Here is a 23,961-nt window from a genome sequence, read left to right as displayed (position 1 = left end):
AACTTTGTAGACAATGAAAACAAAGACATTTGAAACAGAAATAGAGACGTATTTCAATGTCGCAACAACACTATCTATGTCATTAATGGACCATTAGAGACCAAGTAAAAACTATTAGCTTAAAGTCGGTAGCGGCGTCAGGTGGAGCGACCGCCCAGGGAGCCGGGTATAAGAGAGTGACACCAAAAATATTGGGACGCCGCAAAAATCTCGCCAAGGGCGCCGGAAATGTTAAAACCGGCCATGCTTAAATTGACTTCACAGAAATGACGGATTAGTTGACAAACGCAAAATCAATTTTCTTGCTTTTTTAAGTTCTAAGTGAGTTAATTAAAATTTATAAATTATTTTACTTATGCAGTTTTTGTTATGGACTGTTAGAGTAAACCAGTATTGAATAGAAAGGAACCATTTTAAAAACAAAAAAATACTTTACGTCAAAAATTTACTACATTATGACATTGTTATTACGATATCAGAGGCAATAAAGGTCTTACTTATTACATCCAAAATTTTGATACATGACACTATTATTGTATCAAGACAATTCCGCAATTACTGTAATATTTTCAATTAGTTCAAAATAATAACTAATTAAAAACGGCCACACTCACGTATGGTAGTCAAGTGTCGGCACTTGGTTCAAACCCCACGGGTTCTTCAAGGTATGATTACTAAGTTGGATTCGATTCATTAAGATATTAAAAATAGACTTTGTAATGATCTCTCTTTAATAATTTTCTTTTGTACATAATTTCATGTATAATCGTTTATATAATTTTATTCTTACTTCAACAAAAGCCTTTTTTTTACATCATGATCATTTTTATAGCGTTCTGCGATTGCTTTCAAATGGTTAAAAGACTGTATAAAACACAAAGAGCTAACTTTTACACTCAAAAAGCTATTAAGACTCAATATAAAACTTTACTACGTACAAAATATATAGTAAAAGTAACATTTTAATAATAGAAAATTGACTTTTAATGATTGACATGCTCGTACATACATATGTTTGATTCCTTAGCAACGGTAATATCTTTGGCGGTTAATTCCAAGGCCATGTAATTTCAGTCACGCAAGGTAACGTGCTTTTACCAACTTGTTGTAATTAGAAATATATCGAAGGAAATTAAAAGTGAAATTGTGTGAAACAATTATGATTACATATTTTGTTACTTTTGCCAGAAAGATTTTTAAAAAATGTTGTCAAAAATTTAGTTCACTAGAGTTATTAATACCTTGAATAATTCTAAGTTTTACAGTTAGATAAATAAAATTCGCCTTATATTTATTCACTGGAAAGGTTTAGGTTGTATATAACTATTGAAAATTGTTGTTAAATATATTTCACGCGAATTGAATTAACATATTATTAAATTACGTCCCAAGATAACAATTATCTTAAACGTTACAGCGTCGGTGATACAGGCCGTAACATTTTTATGCAAAAGTCGTTATGTTGTAAATTTATGATCGCCCGCAGCATAATTTCACATTTCAGAGAATATAAAAAGAATTATATCTTTCCCAAACGCACCATAATTATTTTTAAACATCCCCTGTCTTAGCGAACAGACAATAAATCTTATTTATTATAATTTGATGCAAGGAAAACAGTGAAATTAAGCAAATAAAAATATGTGCATGTCTATAAAGTAATATGAAATAGAAAAAATCTTGAAATGTTTAAGGTACTTTACTTAATGCGTTGTTTTGTACAATGCTATGAGCTTAAATAGTAACTCATATGTTTGATTTAATTATAATTGCCTCTAAGACAAAGGCTGACGATGATTATGATGATGAATCCTTCGAAGAGGATTATGAACTAATTACTGATCCATAATTGTGCTATGTCAATCACTTCTCATATTTGTAATGGCACATTAAAAGTGACCAGGAATTACTATCTTGAACAAAGCCGGCAATGTTAATACACAAAAGACCCTATTCACTAAAAAAGAATTGCTATTTAATTAGCAGCCCATCAACGACGTAAGCTTACAGCCTTGTTAGGTTTTAATAAGCGCGCAGATTGTTACTAAAGATGGTGTTTCGTTACACAGGTATAATATTTTCCTGTGTATAAATTTTCTTACTAAGCACTATAAGCTGATGTATCTACGTGAATAAGCAATGAAATAAATATCCATGTGCTTAGCACCAATATTCGTGAGAACGTTTTGGAACGCTCCTACTAGGCGTAACGTACACCAAAAAATGTCAAGTTTTGACTTATTTGTCGTTGACGTTATGATGATACATATTACAAATATTTGTGCTAGGTCCTATAGATGGTTATTTCGTATATCTGTTAATGTAGAAACTATTTGTTTATTATAGTCAAACAATCGGATATTTGAAATAGTGAGTGAGGCGCTGCAATCGCCGTTGGTTATAATATTGATATTAAATGGTACTAGTATTATAAATGCGAAACTTTGGATGAATGGATGTATGGACGTTTCTTACCACATAACTCCAGAACTGCTGAGCAGAGCTGGATGGAATAGCTAGAGTCCAAGGGACCGCGATATTTTTCTCGTCTATAGTGGTTTCTCTCTGAGCCGAGTTTCTCGCTTATCTAGGTCGTCTGTTGGGATAAGATAATGTCTCTCGCTTTTAGAGGTTTCGAATAACGTAAAGGCTACTGACTCAGTTTTCTTCAATTCCACGCGGACAAATCCGCGGCCAACAGCTCGAACTTGCATATATTTTAAACAAATCTAAAAAAAGTGTTTTCAGAATAATACTAAACATAAATTCTTTAAAATTCTTAATATCGTAATAAAAGTTGCAATAGAAATAATGGCAACACATAAATCCTTCAATACGTACCCTTATTACATCTCTACTAACAATTAATTATAATTAATGTTCATAAAGTACTCTAATTTGGCAAAACACTGAGTGCATTGTTATACTTCATAAACTTCAGTTTAAATTAGTTACCCCTGCATAGCTTTAGTAAGAGAAATTCAACAATTTTAATTGCTCCTACATCTCAAGTTCTGTTAAGTTTTGGCAAATTTTCAACGAACTAAAACTGCAACGCTGAAAACAATAAAGTCTAACTAAGCTTCGTTAGTGTGACCATGAATGTTGGTGTGTATTTACAGATAAATTGAGATTCTGTCGTAATTTTCATATCTAGATTAACATAGTGGTCTAGAACTTTTCTTCTATAACTTCTATCTTATATAACTCATAGTATTGGGGTTATATCGAAGAAATCGTATTTCGTGAACATTATTTAGCTTTGCTTATTAGGAAAAATCATTTTTTATATTTTTGTCTACCTGTCTGTCTGTCCGCAAGGTCACGTTTGTTCCAGATAATTTCCAATACAGCTAGGCCAATTTTGACGGTACTTTGAAGGGAACATATCTAATATATGCGGAAATGTTACAGACTACATATTTTTTTTATTATTCTGAGTTGCCGAATTCGCGGGCGATCACTTTAAGAGTATAGCCGTCGTAGTGTGGGTTTTTAATGTCAAAACACTTGAATCTGAAGAGAGATCACAATATGTCCTGCCTCTTACTCTCTTTGCAAAAATGAGAAAAAACGTTTTGTAATTTTCGCAGTTGACTTTCACGGTAAGTCTGTATTCACTTCTCGTCGTATTAATGTCTGCTTGTACAAGACACAGTCACAACTGAGAACTAATAGACTTGATATAAAGCGATCATTATTAAACCTGATCCTGGTAAAACTTATGTATGACTAAATCGGTTTGTTATATAATTAAAAATATATATCTACCAATTTGTATAAACGTATCCGCGTCTCAGCTGTTAAATGCTCTGTGTCGATAATAAATTACAAAATGGACTTAGGGCGGATACAATTTAAGCATAGCTAATTCCTTCCGCTGTCATTAATTGAACGGCCAATGGTTAAAAATAATACAAATGGACCATTAAAAAGACGCAAAACGCTAGCAACTGGCCTCATTTATTCCTCGTTTAAACTCCTATCCTTGTACCAAGTAAATTTTCAGTATAAAGTATTGTGATATAGAAAGAATTAAGAATTCCCTCACCACATTAACGTAGAAGGATATGTAAAGACAGCGTATAATTAATTAATCGTAGTCTGGTTGGTGCACCTTATCCGTTTCATTTATAGCTATAATATGACTGTCGCTTAAGCAGTTAATTCAAGGTGGTTCCAACTTTAGAATAATTTTTAGTAGCTGGGCGAGATACTTGCAATGTATTAGATACAATCTATAACAAACATCAAACTGTACCGACCCCCTTTATGTATAGCAAATCAATTAACTGTTAATTTCTGAGACCAACGTCTTTGTATAATACATATCGTCATCCCTGTCACATTGTCTTTGATAAAATAGAGATAACAATATGTTAGAACGGGTATATTGATTTCAGAAACCCACGGTAAGTAATATAAATTGAGGTGTCACTTTATTGTCAAAGGATATTATTTTCTTATTTATACTGGTAACGGGATCTTTTCCACTCGATGTTTTAAGCAATACCTAAACTGATATCAACAACATAAAATGACTCTTTTACAAGCAATTTGGCATTGAATTTGAGAGAACCCTCATCGACCTTTTACGACTTACAGATAACGTTTGCTTTGTTTTCTATTAAACTTTCCTTTCATGGATCAAAGACATCTACATACATATATTAAAAGACAGGACGTTATGAACAAAGCAGTATGCTCAAGAAACTCTACTACTGGTAGAGTTTCAATTGTGTAGTTTGACACTTACAGCTTAGTATACGTCCCCACAGAGAGGAACTTACGAAACCTACCCTAAGTTAGGGGTAACCGAGTCATTCTCAGATATGTGCAGGTTGCATCACGGTGTTTTCGTCTACATCATAAGAACCTCGGATAAATGTGGCGGGATTCGAACCCATGACCTACAGATTACAAGTTACTTACTGAGCCACCGACGCTTTGTCTGTGTCTATAACTAGTGTTTGAATATCTGCGTAGATTTTTATACTATTTACAAAGGACCATGGAAGTTAGTAAATTATTTTTCAATATAAACACAAACATAAAAGTCAGTATATCATGTCAGTCTGAACATCTAATAACTTTTTACCTGAACTTTTTCAGTTATTCTGTCTTAAAATAACTTTGAAATAGGAAAAGTATGTAAACTGTAAGTCCGTAAATGTTTCTTTGTTGCGCAAAGATATGTTTATATTATAAAGGCGTGTTTCCACTACCACTGAAAGTAAATCTACAAAATCAGAATTTTTGGACAAAAAAAAAACTATAAATTACATGCTCAGTTGACTAGAGGAATTTTGAAGGAAACTAATGGATGATTGTTATCAACTCTTATCAGGTTGATTAAGTTGCAAATATCAAGCAAATGAGATGCCTGGATATGTAGCTAATTTAATTATATTTATTCTTATAATTTTTACACATGATTTTTAATATGCATTTGTTGTTACGTTTTCGTTTTACATTGAACCGTATCTTTAACAGAAGTTTATAAAAGACGCAAGAAGTTAAGGAAAAACTTTTTCCATAAATCTATTTCCCTGCAAAGCAATAAGAGTTTTCACTGAAATGTCGATAATATATCAAACTCAGATTACACTTTGTCCCCTAAGAATTAAGAGCGTCCGGAAAGCGTTTATAAAATTGATTTTGTTTACAAAACCCAACAAACTTTTAAGTAAAATAATGAACGATGTAATCTTCTCAAACAAAGAAAATTTATATGACAAGTCTTTTTTTACAAAATAAAGTATACAAAAAAAAATTGGAAAGATTCCGTCTTTTTTTTTTAATTGACAACCCGTGAAATAGATATTTTTGGACGATTAATGCACGTATATTTTTTTTCGTGTTTTCCGTTTTTTTTTTTTTTATTTATGCTCGTCGGTTAAAAAAAGTCACATGAAAACTGTGAAATATAAAGTTTCCATTTTTGATACAAATTCAATTTAATCAATTTTTGTATTTCACAATTATTAAATTATTATGACCGAGGCTTTTAAATACCTTTACCGCAAATGGCGCATATTTACCATAAATTATCATGAAATTTAAATTGGAACTCGTTCAATTAATTTTAACTTCATTGAATTTTAATCAAATTATTATTTCAAAGGATACAAATTGTCAAACGTATAAATATAATTATCGTTACACGATAAGTATTTAGGTTCTCGAAAAAAAAATAAAGAATTTCTTTTACGGCTATTTCCATATTATTGAACATTATTTCTTTCAGTAAGTAATTGCCAAAGAAAACAATAATGACACGAATTGTAACTATCTTTTTTAGTATATCAAATAAATTTAATACATTCTTCCTAAAGGTCAAAAATTATAATTGCCAAGGCTGTAAGAGAAACAAAAAAAAATATTCTTCCAACTAATTGAACTAATAAATCAAAACCAGTAGCTTTAATATGTCGTATTTATTCACCCTTTGATTTATACAATTTTTATTAAAAGGCTGATAAATAGAAAAATACAGACGTTATAAAATCTATATATATTTTAATCCTTTTCTTTATAAAAATAGGATACAAGCGCAATCTTCTTTCATTTACAGTTTTAGAACTTCTTAATCTGACGTCTACTTAAAACAACTTCTGTTATAATCCACTATATTTCTTTGACGCGACGATCCTTCAAACTAACAACTTGTTCGAAACTCATTAAGTTAAATTTTCTAACGGAACTAATTGCATGTTTTGTCTTTGATCTAACATAACGTTGGAGTATAATTTAAAGTTTAAACGTAGTAATAAAATATTTTTGATCACAATAATTTTAGAAATATTGATTTAAGACATGTAATAATGATAAAGTCAGTGACCCACTGAAGTGACTGAAAATTTTGTAATGTTATGCAAAAGTATGGATAGATGTATGTATGTTTTTAAAACATTAGTCCAAAAAGGCTGAACAGATCTGTATGATATTTTGAATAAAAATAGATTATAGTTTCAATTTATTCATTTTAGTTTATTTCTAGAGTAAGCGGATCACTCGTGTACTCTATTTTTAGTTAATATATGGCGTTGTTTCACTTCATATGGCTAAATTGAATTTATTACTTTACGAGCACTACTACCATTAGGACATGTTGTTTTTTATTTGTAATAAAGCTCATGGAATTATATTTTTCTACATTATTTAAAAACTGACATTGCGTTATAAATTATTCAACGTCTATTTCGAGATTAAAAAATATATATATTAAACGTGGACGCCTCATTAACAATTAACTGTTAAGTTAAAAACATTGTTTGAAACAGCTTGCTTCAGTTGTTTTCTTTTTTTAAACATTTGACGATCAATCATCCGTAAGCACGATGGCAGTAAAATACGTAATTGATACGAAACCAATGATTAATTGGACCGTGACAACGCCGACGTCTGAGGACAAAGGGGGTAACAATTAATAAAGTTATTGTCTTAATTGTTTGTCAAATTTTATGGCCTTTATATTATTTAAATCTGTTACTGTGTCCATTATAATTGAAGAGTTTTGTATCCAAAACAATATGCATGTAAAAAATTGCGTTCTACATCGACATGAGTGGCTTTAATAACTCGAAATGTGTCAGTAAGAGCTTGTAAGGGACCGAACCTGGACATATTTATTTTGGTCCGGTCCGGTAAAGCGCTTAACTTCGGGAATTGCTTCTACGTGTTTTTAAAGTTCTGAATTTTTTATTGTAATGGGTTTTTGTTGAATTCGTAAAATACTGTTATTCTCCGTTAAAGCTATCTCCCATCTTATAATAAATTTAATGCAAATAAGTAAATAGTCGTAGCTGTTTAAAATGATATACAAAGCTATCCAACTTAACACAACTTAGCGACAAGTTTCATAAAGTCACTCTCTAAGTTAACACATTGTTCAAAATTTTACAAAGTTTAGGATGACTTTGATGAAATTACTTCGACGTGTCCCACATATTCACTGGGTCTAGATTTAGTTAGAGCTAAGTTATATTTAATTATGCAATTACACACGTTACTATAATGTTAGTATTACTCATAATTACGTTAGAACAAAAATTTTCGACCAAAAAATGTTTTATTTAAATTGAAAAAAAAACATAAACAAATATAAATAAAAGATTTCCAAACAAAATAATTGTGCGTTAGTGATTCAAGTGATAACACTGATGTTTTAAACAGATATTGTGTTCTCAGAAACCCACGGTTAATGTTAGATTTTTTTTCGGATCTCTTTTTCTATTTAATAAAGTAAAATAGAAAAAGAGATCCAAAAATATACTAGATGTCAGCCGCGACTCCGTCCTTGCGGAATTTTAAAAATTTTAATTAAAAAAAATATTAATAGCCTACATGTTCTTTTAGACTATGTTCTACATCTACAAATTTCATCAAAATCCGTCGAGCCGTTCTTTACAATTTCGAGTTACAGTATGTTGATCTATTATTTATCATTTCATATTAATTATATCATTCAGCATATTAATAGATTAAGGTGCATACAATAACAACTTTAAGTAAAACAGTACGTACGAGATACATATTATTTTGGAGGTTGAAAGCATAGTATCTATTCAACGGAATTTTCAATATACGAGTACTACTACATACGGTGCGCCTAAATTTCTTTAAGAGTATACGTCCGAGTTTATATTAGAAAATTTCAGACTTACAAAGAAATACCAAGCAAACAAAATAAAACACACCTGTCTGCATATTTCGGTTTACCTAAGTGTAAGTATTTTTATTTAAATAGAATTAATGTTCAAATTTATTTCTATTCGTTTTAAATCTATTGTATTGTATTGTATTGTATCATTGTATACAATGTTATTTTAGTATTGTATCATATTGACCTCGAAAACTCTTAAACATAAAAGTGTAATAAAACATTCCTTAAAACTTGTAAAGAAAACCATTGAAATGAATTTGTATCATTTCCAACTTAATAAACTAATGTACTAATAAACTAACTTAATACTTGAATGATTAGTTTTTTCCCTTTAATTATAGGAGTAATACAATTCAAAACATAAAGCACCAATTATAATCTTACTAATATAAATGCGAATTTTGTTAGAAGGTATCTCCAGCACGGCTGCATGGATCTTGTTAAAATTTGGCATACATTTAGAACATAGCTTGAAAAACACATAGATACTAAATAAGTTTGTTTTAATGCCGCGCGGACGGAGTCGCGGGCGACAGCTAGTTTAATTCAGACCATGTATGCACTTATAAAATGTTACATAATTTAACTATGTACGAATTAATCAAAAGGTATATTATTTAGTTAGTATGAACACGAAGTAGTGTAGCGAACTAATTAAAGTGCGCTGTCCTTAGAGAAGTGAAACTAATTACAGTGTTTAATACATACCATAAATCTAACCTTTCTTAAATACCTATACTACTTCAGATTAGTGGTTAATATTTAATCTAAATACAATGAGAAATTTAGTATTATATTTTGCTTGAAATAAATTGTGGTAAGTAAGCCAACACTACGCATGTTTAATAAACAATGTTCTGAAAATTTAACTTTTATAAGTGCTACTTTAAAGTTGCTAATTTTCAAAATTATAGGCAAAGGTAATAAAAATCGAGGAAACGGCAGGCAGAGTGTTAATTCACCAAAAGAGCCTTCTTTAAATAGGCACTAGAAACATATAAGTAGGGTATTTCTTCTTACTATGTGTAACCTCCTTCGAATAAGCGTACCATCCCCATTATTTCCTTGTAACAAAAGGGTAAGAACGAGAAGAGGAAAAAAATTAGGCTTGCTTCATCTTCACTTCTACTTGATGGTGATTTTTCTGTTCGAGTCACCTCATTCGTGCAACTGATGAAATATTAATGGTCGCAAATAACTTATCTAAAGAGATATCCTTATGTCATTAGTATTTAAAATGACCGAGAAGGGTGCCTAAATGGAAGGCTTATCGCTTGCTCAACTGAAGTAACTTTAGGAAATTTCAATTACCCTTATTTAAAGCGTTCATCCTGGCTTATGCTCCGTATAGCTACGGCTCTGGAATAACTTACATTGATTGTAGAAACTAATTTACATATTAAGTAATGTAACTTGTAGAGTATAAATCTATAACTTTAGCCACTATCTCAGCTTGACAAATGATAACTTTCCACCCCTATATGTCTTTATAGTAAAAAATATGACTAACGTTAGAACAGTAAATGGAAAGGTAAATAATTTCACATACAAGTATTATATTGGTGTACCTTGGCTTTCAATTTATACTCTTTCTTTTTCCTATTTTAATCAGTTCCTCAAAGATCTTTGTTTAAAAATTATTACGAGTAGTACATCATATTCCTAAGTTTTAGTTAAAACAAAAGACAACTTGTTATTCGGACATATTGTGTTTCTAAACATGTTTCGGACATAACAATACTAAGATCCGGAAACAATCTGCATGTACAAGACGAATAGATAGAAATTCAATGAAGCAAATCTTCGAGTAACTAATTTCCCTATCCTTTGTCTGCAATGAAATGGAAACAAGTTAATTAAATTTACTTAGAGAGCTAATTGGCTCCTCTCGACCATGACTGAAGTAAAATGCTTTCGAATTTTCATCTATCTTATCATATGACAGTTGATTTTAATCTATATATATAAAAGAAAGTCGTGTTAGTTACACTATTTATAACTCAAGATCGGTCGAACTGATTTGGCTGAAAATTGATGGGGAGGTAGTTTAGAACTAGGAGACGGATATAGGAACTTTTTTATCTTGTGTGCATTTTTTTTATTCCGCGCGGACGAAGTCGCGGGTAAAAGCTAGTATGCAATAAAATGTTAAAAGTTAAAATATTTCGATAGTTACGATATAGTGAAAAGTCATTCAAGCGCCGCTCAGGGTTTAAGCACTTGACTCGTAATCTGCAAAACCTGGGTTCGAATCGATGTGGTTTTTCAATTTATATACGTACATTTATTCGATGTACTTACGGTGAATGTAAACCACTCAGTGGGGACGTATAGTGAGCTGATGATGAAAATCTTTTTTAATGTTTACAACATTTGAATTATTACATTTTATCATTACCTATAACTGTGTAGTAGTTTTTGAGTTTGAAAGAACACATAGGCTAATACTCGTAGTTAAGTTATTTTTCGCGGGGAACAGCTAGTAATATTATAAAGAGAAAAGAACTGATTGTTTGTGTGTTTGATTTGATTGTCTTATTTGAAAAATTCTTTCATTGTTGGCAGAATATATACTATCATCCAATGACATAGGCTATATTTATTACTAGATTAGAATTCGCCGGAAACCTCTAGTTACTCATGATTTAACAAGAACCGAAATTTTCCGAAGTTCTCAAACTTCATTTTCACATCGAGTGTGTTTGATACAAAACTAAAGTTTCCGAAGGATATATGATTAAACATAGACTTTGAAGACCTGACAAAATTACAAGGAAAGTTACTAGTTTTGGCAAAATCACTATCTTGAGATGGAATTTTGTTTAGTATTGTGCGAAGTTTCTTTGACAGTGACTAGATAACTTTAACAATTTCTGCTTAATAAAATTTCTATATGTTATTAAGTGTACGAGAAACAAGAAAAGGCTACCAATAAAGCTTAGTGAAACCAAGATAACCAAAGGAAACCAAACAGACACATACTCGTAATAGCTAGTTATTGTACCAGTTAATTATTTTACACATTAATTAAACTTTAATGACGTCAAATGATAAAAGGTAATCTCATTAAAATCATTAAAAAAATATTAAACCAATAAATCTTAAAAAAAATACGTGATTCAATTAGTTCTCCTTAGTCCCAAGTTATGAGCATATTTTACACAGTTTACTGTACCGTACAATTTTGCCACTTGAGAAATAGTTTGTTAGGGCCCAGTAAAGTTATTTGTTTAGATGCGAAGGGACGCAATGAAGAATTACTTTAAGAGAAGTTTTGATGCGTCTTCTATGAACTATTATTATGAAGAGAAATGCGGGTTGTTCGGAAGATTGAAGTAGGTAAACATTTTGCGACTCCATAAAATTTCCTCAGCGGGAAATGAAACAAATCAATTTTGGTTAAAACTAGTCAGAATTTTTTATACTTCAAACAATAGAAATTTAAGTTCTTGTAGATATAAAGATGCTAACTGTTAACCGAATTATTACTTGAGTAATACGAAATTACGATAAAATATGTAGGCGTCCATATAGGTACGAAGCCGTCCATGTGATTTCTATATTAAAAAGTACCATAAAATAAGACGTTACTCTCGATCACAAGGAAGGTTATAATATTATTTTATGTTATGAAAGTTTTCGTCAAGGGACACGTTTTCTTAGCAAATTATGAAATGTTATAAGACGAGTCCCTTTGAGAGCGTGTAATGAATGAGCTCATGTTTTTGATATAAATAATAAATAAATTCTTATATGGTTTACGTGAACGCATTTTTCGTTATGACTTTACTCTGCCTTTGATTTCGAAACAAAGGCAGAAAATAAGTCTATTAAGGATTGCTTGATCTTTAAAATATAATACCAAAAATATTTCACTATTTCTCAGTCTCAAATAATCAATTTGGAATATTTTTGATTGTACTAAAAAATGGTTGGTACTATTTTACTATTAAAGCAGCTGGCAAACGAGCGGCGGCAACACAGAGGTGCTTAACAATGCCCATGGACATCTCTTTTCCTTCTGTCACTCTGTAAAATTACGATAAAGTATGTGATCTTTTAATAAGTTTATTGTCAATATTGACAACAGAATCTTACTAATATTATAAATGCGAATGTTTAGATGTATGGATATACATCCATACGGATGTTTGTATGAACATTAACAGAACAACATAATTATGTTCAAATTATTTGTACAAAAAGACATAAGTACAAATAATTTGAATATAATCTATCTTCTTGTAAATATTTCCTTGATTAAAAGGTACGTTTTATTACGACCTTAATTCCAATTTAATAAGCTTTGCTACTATGGGAATTTTTGGTCGCATTATTGTTTTTTAGAATTTATTTCTTTTTTACCACTACTTACTTAAAAATGTATAACGAATTTTTTTTAAAAAAAAAGTTTGAAAGTGAAATGTAAGAAAAAATCCAAAAACTCTATTGTATTTGAGTTACTTTATGAACTTTATCTTTTGTAACTTTTGAGAGTTGTAACAATATTTTTTACGGCACAAACATTGTCCTGTCCGGGCCACACAAACTTTACTTTTCTTTATACGAAATAACATAGAAAATATATTTTTTCGTAAAATCGACTTGACAATTTTACTAAGTGACTTTCCTTATAATATTTTTACTCTTTTATTTGTTAAATTCTTTCATAAACAAACATAAAAGCACTTAAGTTCTTTCATTTAGGGTAGAAGATAACAGTGTGATGTTTTGTATATTGTATATGCACAGTTCTTAAACCCCTTTTCCACTGAGCAAGTAATGTGTTTGATGCTTGATGACAAATAAGCATGGAAAACGGTTTTAATAAAAATAAAAAAACATATTTGCGGTCTTATACCACTTTGCTTGCTTCTTTTTATTAATTTCTCAATTGTCCATTTTACATTGCGTTTTTCGTCGTGAGATCAATTCATCTTAAATATAATTTCAGTTTTCACACAAGGATACGAGGGAAGCCTGACGTTACGTTTGCTACATACCATTTTTTTTACATTTTTTGTGTAACGACGGCTTTTAGTTTTTATTTTTTTAATTACATTAAATTAAATCGATACACCGAAAATTAAAGTGCGCAGAAATCTTTATATCGAATAACACAATATTAATTGTTCAAGAAAAAATTTATAAGATTAATGTCTTTCACTTGTTTTGTTCAGTGTTCGATTTATCAGTGAATATCAGATCCAGTTAGCATTTCCAAGTCGTCATCGTTGGTTATCTTTTTAATACTACATTTATAATTATGCAGGGGCCTTTTCTTCGCAAACAGCAGTGTTCCCGGAAGCCGCAGACCCACTTTCATCTGGAGAAGGCTGGCACGCCAGTGATGGGAATCGTTGGTAGAGTGCGGCTCTGTACTTCGGGTGGCTGGAATATAAAGATATAATAGTAAATAATTTATTCTATTAACAAATCGTGTACAGAAAAAAATAGGAAACAAGAAAATTATTGTAATTAGTATTTATTTATAAGGAAAGAGCCTTTAATATTAAGAGATACCAAATTAGATAAAGTCATTAAAGATGACTATGAATAATTTGCTTTTCTTTATCGAACATTTCGCCAAGTTTTATTTGATCAACAATATTTGGCGATAAAAGTGAATTACCGAGTACTGTAAAAACAAGGAAAAACAAGGATTGACTGAATTAATAGCTACCGTAAATAAGACTTACCTTATCCCATATACGATTGGGTTATAAACTGCGTTCGCTTTGGCGAAAACAGAGCCCCAAATTGTACTGACGGGACTAATAGGTGCCGTCTCGAATACGCCCGCAAAATTGATTACCAAATATGGAGTCCAGGCCATAAACCATAGGGAGATGGTCATTAAAGCAACCTTGAAACAGTAAGACATTTAACATTATAAAATTGTCGAATCAACCAATGTGGAACTTTAATATAACTTTATTTAGTGCTGGTTGTAGTGCTAGCAGCGCCCTGGGTAACATTTCTACGGCGCCCCCCTTTTTACAATGTCTTTGGGAGGGGAGGTTAATTGGGTTAAGTGAGACTGTGTAATTCACAGCGCCACAGGCGTCCCTACTAGACCAACGCCCTGGGCATATGCCCTACCTTAACGCCGGTACAGATAATATTAATAAATACAATACCTTAGCCAATTTGCACTCAGCACTGGTGTTCGCAGCATCAGAGGATCTTAGAGACGCTACATTCATTTTCTTTGCTTGTTCCCTCATGGCCTTTTCATGAGCTGCCACTGCCTAAAATACCAATACCACAAGGTTAAAGTAAGGAAAGCTAATTGTTTGTACCATTTAAATGAGATGATAAAACTTACTTGGATGATGAACCAGTAAGAATAGACAATAAGACCCAAAGGCAGGAAATAGCAGAAGACAGCGTAAGCGATGATGTAGCTGCGGCTAAACCAGTCCTTGCTGAGGTAATCAGTTCCACATACTGTCATGTTACCTTCTGGGACATACCTAAAGACATAGACAAGGAAAAACGATTTTTAGTGTCAGCTTCATAACATCGTAAAGAAATTAATAGATTTATTTTTAACTAAAGTGGAAATAAGAGGAAATATTTAAGAATCAAGGACACAACTTGATAAGAAAGAAATGGACGAACAAAATAATTCCCAGACAAATTGCAAGGTAAAACAGACCCACTATGAAGTGAGAGTAGTAAGATGACGATGCAGTAATCTCAGGTAAATTGTTTAATTGTTTAATCTTACCTGTTCCATCCGAAGATTGGAGCAACAGTCCAGGCGAGTGATGAAAGCCAGATGGCCAAGATACGCAACAGAGCTCCGTTGATGCTCATTGGCTTGGCCGCAATGCCTTTAACAATCACATTGTATCGATCGAAGGCGATTGCAGTCATTGTCCAGATTGATACTGTACCGTATAAGGAACCTCCGCAAGCATAAATCGCACAGAAAAGTGGACCTGTAAAAGAAATTAAATGGAAAATATAAGTAAATGAAAGTATGCCACAATATAAATCATTATTTTAGTGTAAAACACTTACCGAATACCCATGTTTCGTTGTAAGAATTAATGATTAGAGGAGGTGCCATGCAAGCCATCATCAGGAAGTCGGAAACAGCTAAGTTGACGACAAGCAAGTTTGAAGGAGTCTTGAGATTCTGTGAAAGTCGGCATTAGAGGGATTAGAGAGGCATTTGGGGGTAACAAAAAAACGTTGCATAAGAAACCTTGTCAGGATTTAATATAAATATAAAATTAAATTTTAATACCTTTGTCGTCGTGAAGATATAGATGACCATAGCATTTCCGGTGATCGATGTGATAGCCAAGCAAGTAATCGTAAAACCTAATAAACCGTACCATAGCGGATTCATAGGAGGAAATTGATACCTGAAAAATTAAGGTTACTTAGTCAAACTTGAAATGTAATACACTATTATCAACACGAAGCTAGAAATAAGTCAACGTACCAATGTGGGTCAACGAGATGAAGCATTTCGGGTAGAACTTTGTCTACCACAGTTTGGTTTGCGCCGTAAGCCGACATTTGTCCGTTCCAAGTGTCCATTTTTGCTACACCAGTGTTGAGATAATCTAACGCCATTTTGTTATCTGCCGATTAAAAAAAAACTAAGTAGTTAAGTTAAGTTTAACATTGTAAAAAGTATAAGGACGATGAAAGGTAAATACCAAAAACTTAAACATATACCACTATGTAAAGAAAAGTAGATTTTAAAATTATGTAAATAATTACAGAATTTGTAAAAAAATACAGTTGAAGTACTTACAATTATGTTAAACAATGTAGTAGTCTGCTAAGTAAAAACAAAAATACTGAAGAAAATCAATTAATGAACTACTCCAGTCTTTTGCTTCTACCTCGGCAGGAAGCCGGGCTGTGATAATGAGCCTACTCGACTTCTGCCTCACCGTACACCGCTTTTATATTAGTTGCACATGACAAGAATGTTGCTTAGACAATAGTCATAATGAGATATAGAAGGATAATACCTGATTTACACGACTGTTCAATTACATTAAGTGTTACGAAAGTTTAAATGTAAGGATGTACGAAGAAATTTTTAATTTGTTTTTTAAATTTTGCATCAAGTTGCCGAAATACATACAAAAAACATTACACATTTTTGCCTCATATTATAATGAAAAGTCAAGGTTATAGAATTGACTATCACCTCTTTAATTGATTTGATTGAACTCCTTATTACATTGGATTGATGATTTTTTGTCTTGAATGTAATGTGCCTTATATAAAAAAACTATCAAGTGGGTTTTTCGTAACGTTTTTTCACCTTCTATTTTCAAGGTTGGCTCGAGCTCTTCAGCGTAATGTGTATATGCGCTATGCACAACAATATTTAAAAAAACAAATGAGTTTCCATGAGAAGTTATAAACAAAAAGTTAAAAAAGTAAATGTCTACATCAATCGGTGCCATCATTAAGCTCCAAAAGCTACTATTATTCCAAAAGATTGACAGTCCATTATGACAAAAACAACCCTAAATGATTCTTGTTTCTCTTCATGTTCCACTACGTCTTTCAAGTTACATTATTGTAAGATCCAAAAACTTCACTTTTAAAAAGATTACTCTAAAATATACGTTTTAAAGCTTGACTTTAATAATTTTATGGATAATTTTAATACACATTAAACTCTATAATCTATATATATAAAAGAAAGTCGTGTTAGTTACACTATTTATAACTCAAGAACGGCTGAATCGATTTGACTGAAATTTAGTGGGCAGGTAGCTTAGAACCAGGAAACGGACATAGGATAATTTTTACCCCGTTTTCTATTTTTTATTCCGCGCGGACGGAGTCGCGGGTAACAGCTAGTGAGATATAAAAATCTCATAAACTGCAATACTACTTCATGTTATTATTAAACCTATTCTGAAGTTGAGCTCATAAAGTTCCTAATTATATGAATAAAAAATGAGATCTTAATTCAGTACTCATCAGCGTTTTAATAAAAAAATATTCCACGGACTAAGAGGAGAAGATAGTATGAAGTATTAAAAATACAGCAATTGCTAATTTTTTCTTAAAAAAGAATATCTTTATAAAAATAAAATGCTTTATTTTTATAATCTGTTGAAAAATTATTTTTAATCGTTTGTTTATTTATTGCAATTATATCGATTGTAAAAACATAATTGAATTAATACCCTTAGAAATGTTCTAATCTTAAGGACATTTCTATGTTTTCAGGATTAGTACATTTCTTAGCAGATATGAAACTTTAAACAGATTCTTTAAGAGATTTACATTCCTTACTTTCTTGAGTATTTTCTATTATACGCCTTTAGTATTAGTTCTGCTGAGCTTGGGTAAGTAACGTTGTACGTCGGACAATATCTTTGTTATCCTTTTTAATATTTTAAATGATATTTAGTAAAGAAGAGCTCTATATCTCTAAGCTACAAAGAGGTATTTGAGGCGAGTCGCAAAAACTACATACAATATTAAATTTGAAATTAATTGACCAATGATTTTAAATCAGTTGAATCGATTTTACTTTAGTTTATTTTTTATACTGCAATCTGTACATATTTGGGAAGAAATTCAAAGATATGTGTGAAGAAAACCCGCACTGGGCCAGTTCATTTGTCTAAGGCCTAGTCACCTCTAACTTAGGGTGGGTACCGAGCCCCACAGTGAGCACATATAGTCTACTGATGATGATATAATTTCAACTGATTTCAAACAAGTAAAAAAAAACTTAAGATTCATTTTTACAACATTTTTCAAGAATGCCAATTACAAATTTGCAAACAGTAAAAGACATGCCAACGTTAAAATCAAAGTTAAAGCTCGCGTAAAACTTAAGATGCTTATTAAAATTCAGGTGAGTTTCGCTTTCATATTTTTATTTGTATCGTAATAAATGAATGTTTTAAATTCACTGGAAAACATGCAACATATACTCGACCTTGTCTTTCTTATGTGTGTGTCATCTGTTAAATTTTACTCCAAATTACGTAAGATGTAAATATATTCATTCTTATCAATAGATTATTTTCAGTGAATTTAATGCATAAAAATTATAAGATCTCATATTAAAATAGAATACTTGGAAAGAAACAGGAAACAATTCCCTCATACTTCCCATAGGCGGATAAATTAAAGAAACTGTGGAACGTGCTCGAGTCGTTTATATACATGTAACGAAAAAGTTTATTTCTATGTTTTCTTTGGATGTTTATAGTAAAATTATTTAACCAATAATAATTTTTGTTATTGGTTAAATAATAATAATGGTTTTGTTTATTCCGTTCATTATAGTTAAAGATTAGTAATTTAATTATAAATTACAAAATAAGTTATTATTTAAGACATTATTTATGACGACTTGTACACACATTTACTTATTAAATAAATAAATAAATAAATTACCCATTAAACCACCTCTCTCTATATAATGGTAAGCTGGAAGAGAACTCTTTTAGAGTTAAGCTTTCCAGTACAATACTTCATGTGTATGTACAAAGTTTAAATAAATAAATAAAATAAATAAAATAGGTTATTCCGATTGAAATTTCTAAAGCAAAAAAGTATTACGCAAATTATGCTTTTTACCTACCCACTAATTATTACAATTACCAATTACTTATTACCTACTATATTGAATTTACTGAGTAAGTTACATAAATGAAACTTTTTCAAACGAGTAATTTATTTTCATTTTCAACAACTGAATAGATACAAATGTAACCGAATATTATCTTCAAAGGAGTAACTATTAAAAAATAAAAGTATATTTTGCGTCTTTTTATTACCACTTTGCTTGTATATTTTAAACGCTGAAATAATATAACGTTATACAATAAAAGCTAGACCAAACGATATTCGTGCTATGTATATTTTTTCATATTTTTATTCCCGCAGGCTAACATATATTGTATAAAACAAGAATATACTTGAAAATATAAACGCAGAAAACCAAAACGTTACTATTAAATTTCAATGAGAATTTTTATACGATTTAAAACCATTTAGTTGTTCTAAATCTAACATAAAATAAATATTTTATACAGGATAACAAAGGGTATGTTCCGATATGCACTGCGACCACTGTACAGTGTAACGTCAATTCAGTATACTGTGAAGCCGTTCCTTTATAGCTAGTTATACTGGTTACGATTTAAAACGGAACGCAATCCCGTATACTGTCAGACGCATTTTTTGACGCAGCATTCAAATGAGTGTATTCAAGTTTTCTAATACATTAAAAAAACTGTTTTGGAGTACTGTCAAAATAGAAATATTTTAATTAATATTAATTGTAAGTTGAATTTATAATATAATAAAAGTAAGTACTTTTTCATAAAAAAGAATGTTTTTCATTATCAACACAGTCTAATAAGGTAAATTTTTGCAATTCTTCCATTGTTTTATTGTTTTATTTATTAATCCAAACTAATTGCAGAACTTTAAAATTTTCTGATTAAACTATAGCTTTGTTTATAAGACGTTAGGCACTCGAATGGTTTTGACTGATCACGTGATGAAGGTACTGCGAGTACCTTACCTCGAAAGCGCCAGTGCTCACAGTAGAATATGGCGGCGATTTATGACGTCATATATTTTCCTAGGGTACTGCGGCAGTATACTGGCAGTCCATAACGAAACGAATTTTTCTACAGTGATAGCACTGTGCAGTGCTCGCAGTGCAAATCGGAACATACCCAAAATATGTACAAATTGCTAATAATCCGTTATATTATTAGTTACTACATTATTTAAATATTTAGTTTATTTTACATATAATTTTAATAGAAATATAATTATATAATTTTCCTGCATATATTTTTAAAGCTCGACCACGTTTCTTCGTAATTCATTGTCGTCGTCATAGTCAAATTTTTGTAGATATCAAGCGGATGGTTTTTCTTCACAGATTGCAGTTTTACCGGACACATGCGACGTGTTGTCATCCGCCGCTGGCTGACACGCCAGTGTTGGGAATCTCTGGTACAAAGCTGCTCTGTATTTCGGATGACTGTAAAAATATTGTACATATGAATTGATTTGTTCCAATTTATGTAAGAGCTGTCGTCCATGACTACGTCCGCATTCAAACAAAACTTAATAAGTAGCCTTTGTGTTTCTACATATGTGCCAAATTTCATTATGATCCGTTGCATCGTTCCGAAGATACCTTCCAACCAACATCCATCCATCCATCTAAATTTTCAAATTTGTAATATTAGTAAGATTTAAATGATGTGTGCTATCTAAGAGATAATCTATCAACTACGTTAATGTTTAGAATAGGTTTTTTAGAGCTCAGTTTTAATAGAGTAGAGATTTACGCGCAAAATATATCACAATTTTTGTAATGTAACATGTCGTGTCTAGCATTAATTTAAATGCTATGTTAATTTACTTCCTATTTTAAAGAACTAAATAACGTAAATTTAATAGTACCTGATACCGTAAACAATGGGATTATAAACAGCGTTGGCCTTGGCAAAGACCGAGCCCCAAATTGTACCCAGAGGACTGATTGTAGCTGTCTCAAAGATACCCGTGAAATTAATTACCAAATACGGTGTCCACGCCATGAACCACAATGAAATTGTCATCAGAGCGACCTTAAACAAACAATACACATACTAAATCTATTTCCATTTGTACATTTCTATTAAGGTACAGAATAATGTCTCTGTTCTCGACAGTTAAAAGAGTTACAGTTATAGAAGCATTCTTTTAGAAAATATGACTGGAGTGGGATAAAAAAACGTTGAGAAAAAATAGACGAAAGGATCTCAATGATAAACTACGGGCAAAATATTTTAGAAGTCAATAAGTTTAGAACCTTAGCCAGTTTGCACTCAGCGCTAGTATTAGCCGCTTCTGATGACCTAAGAGAAGCCACATTCATCTTCTTTGCTTGCTCCCTCATCGCCCTTTCGTGAGCTGCTACTGCCTATAAATATTTTAAAAAAAAGTTAATAATTAAAACATGTAAACCAAAAAGAAATAGAGGTTTTGATTACGGTACCTGAATAATGAAGAAATAGGAGTATATGATAAGGGCCAAAGGTGTGAAGTAGCAGAAGATAGAATAAGCCACAATATAGCTTCGACTGAACCAATCCTTGTTGAGATAATCAGTTCCGCAGGCGGTCATGTTGCCTTCCGGGACATACCTGATAAAAATAATGTAAATTAATGAAATTAACGCCATGAATGATGTAAAAATACAATTTGATTTAGTCTTATTATGTTTCAATAATAAGCCTTCTATCCAATCACAATATTCCAATTTTAGATTTCGGAATGTAGAGATAGCAAATAAGAGAAAGATTATTAATATTGTACCTATTCCATCCAAACATTGGTGCAAGAGTCCAAGCTAATGACGAGACCCAAATAGCTAAAATACGCAGCAGAGCTCCATTGTTAGTCATGGGCTTAGCTGCAATGCCCTTAACGATTACGTTGTATCGATCAAAAGCGATCATGGTCATCGTCCAAATTGAAATAGTCCCAAACAATGAGCCGGCAGCAGCGTAAAGCGCACAAGCCAGTGGACCTATAATAAAACGAAAACGTAATTTATTCGGAAAAAAATTTGGACAGCTTTTTGGATCAGAGGTACGTATTACTATACACATTAGACAAGATTATTACTTAATCTAATTTTAATTGATATAAACACTGAATTGAGGACAGGGTCGATATTTTTAAAGTTGAATGGTTAGTCTGTATTTAAATTAAAACGTTGAATTAATTTAAGCGACATTTATACAAGAAAACTAACCAAATACCCAAGTTTCGTGATAGGAGTTTACCACTAAAGGCGGCGCCATACAAGTCATCATCAGAAAGTCAGAAACCGCCAAGTTTAGTACCAATAAGTTTGAAGGTGTTTTAAGAGTCTGCAAACAATGAAATAAAGTTTTTTATTAATGCATTTTTTAATAATCTTTTTATCTGTTTAAATATAAAATTAATCTAATTGAATGAAATTTAATGAATCTTATTGTTTCAAAAATGTTTTATTACCTTTGTAGTTGTGAAAATATAGATGACCATTCCATTTCCGGATAACGATATGAAACCAAGAACTGCAATCACGAAACCCAATAAGCCGTGCCACAGGGGATTCATGGGCGGGAACTGATACCTTGAACACAAGAAAATACTTTTTCTTCTATATCCAGGTGAGTAGGTATTTTACTTCTAAATCTAGTATTTCCAGAACAGCTAAGCGGATCTCGATGAATATTGGTATGGATGTAGAACATAGTCTGGAAGAACACAATTAACCTTTTTCTAATTCCGCACGGACGGAGTCGCAGGCGACAGCTAATTATATCAATAAATATGAAACTAATCTTAGTATAATGTGTCTTTTAGGTGATCTACTGAAATTTCCACTCATTTTTGAAGTATAAATTAATAGTATATTTCTTACTAACCAATGTGGGTCAATCAGATGCATCATTTCAGGAAGCACTTGGTCAATTACAGTGTGGTTTGAGCCGTACGCCTCCATTTTTTCCGCCCACGCGGGTACTGACACCGCGCCTGGGTCCAAGCTGTTCACCGCCATTTTGGATTTTATGTTCGTCGCTTGAGGAATCGAAGCTAGAGGATATAAAACTAGAACCTTAATTTCCGTTCCGTAAATATGTTAGAAACTTACAGTTCAATAGGGTCGAAAACTTGCTATAACATACAATACCGGCTAAATTAAGTATCTAGTTAGAAATCGGTTGCTTTGCCATATTATATCCTAGGTGGGTTACAAATTATTAAAAACGTAATATAAATATGGCGCAAAGCGTTGAGCAATAGTTACACAAATTAAAATCAAGAAGTTCATTAAAGTTTCTGTTATATTCATAAAGTGTTTCAGGTCTTAATTAGTTTCCTTCTGTTACTAAATAAATAACATTAATTAGCACGACGACATTTAAAAATTATTTAAGTAAAGCTTGATTATTTTACTAAATATAGTACTCTTGTTAGATTGTCAATTAAGTCAAAATTTTCAAAAGCAGCAAGAATTTTCTGTGAATAATTTATTTATTAATCCTCACTTTTAAAAACTTTTATAATCTGCTATTCATTTTAAAGCGAATAAATCTATAGATGTAGTCGTTTGTTTTAAAAACTCTCGTACAAAACAACAAACACTTACGTGTAATAGAACTGGACCAAAAGACTAGAAGAATAGCAGAATGTCAGTAATATTTAAATTCCAGTCTTTTGACTGTTACAAGTTTGAAGCAGCACCTCAAGACAGATTCAAGAACCGACTCAGTCTCCAC

The 23,961-nt window shown here is 31.4% G+C and overlaps 2 protein-coding genes across 2 annotated transcripts; both read right to left on the bottom strand.

Annotated features, from left to right (window-relative positions):
* Positions 1 to 13,719: 13,719 nt before the first annotated feature.
* On the bottom strand, positions 13,720 to 16,570 carry LOC106711505 (opsin-1-like). The gene is given in 9 exon segments (NM_001317018.1): positions 13,720 to 14,056; positions 14,365 to 14,531; positions 14,806 to 14,916; positions 14,994 to 15,141; positions 15,399 to 15,612; positions 15,695 to 15,812; positions 15,924 to 16,044; positions 16,125 to 16,266; positions 16,443 to 16,570. Coding segments are annotated over 8 exon segments (1,140 nt in total). The 5' UTR covers positions 16,259 to 16,266; positions 16,443 to 16,570; the 3' UTR covers positions 13,720 to 13,929.
* A 2,871-nt stretch (positions 16,571 to 19,441) lies between these two features.
* On the bottom strand, positions 19,442 to 23,952 carry LOC106711506 (opsin-1-like). Its single transcript, NM_001317020.1, is given in 10 exon segments — positions 19,442 to 19,722; positions 20,370 to 20,678; positions 21,107 to 21,273; positions 21,498 to 21,608; positions 21,684 to 21,831; positions 22,004 to 22,217; positions 22,446 to 22,563; positions 22,691 to 22,811; positions 23,107 to 23,275; positions 23,832 to 23,952. Coding segments are annotated over 8 exon segments (1,140 nt in total). The 5' UTR covers positions 23,241 to 23,275; positions 23,832 to 23,952; the 3' UTR covers positions 19,442 to 19,722; positions 20,370 to 20,551.
* Positions 23,953 to 23,961: the final 9 nt, after the last annotated feature.

The sequence above is a fragment of the Papilio machaon genome, chromosome 11 (assembly GCF_912999745.1).
Source record: "Papilio machaon chromosome 11, ilPapMach1.1, whole genome shotgun sequence".
Lineage (NCBI taxonomy): Eukaryota > Metazoa > Arthropoda > Insecta > Lepidoptera > Papilionidae > Papilio > Papilio machaon.
Note: the sequence above shows the minus strand (reverse complement) of the source record. Positions and strands in the feature narration are given on the sequence as shown.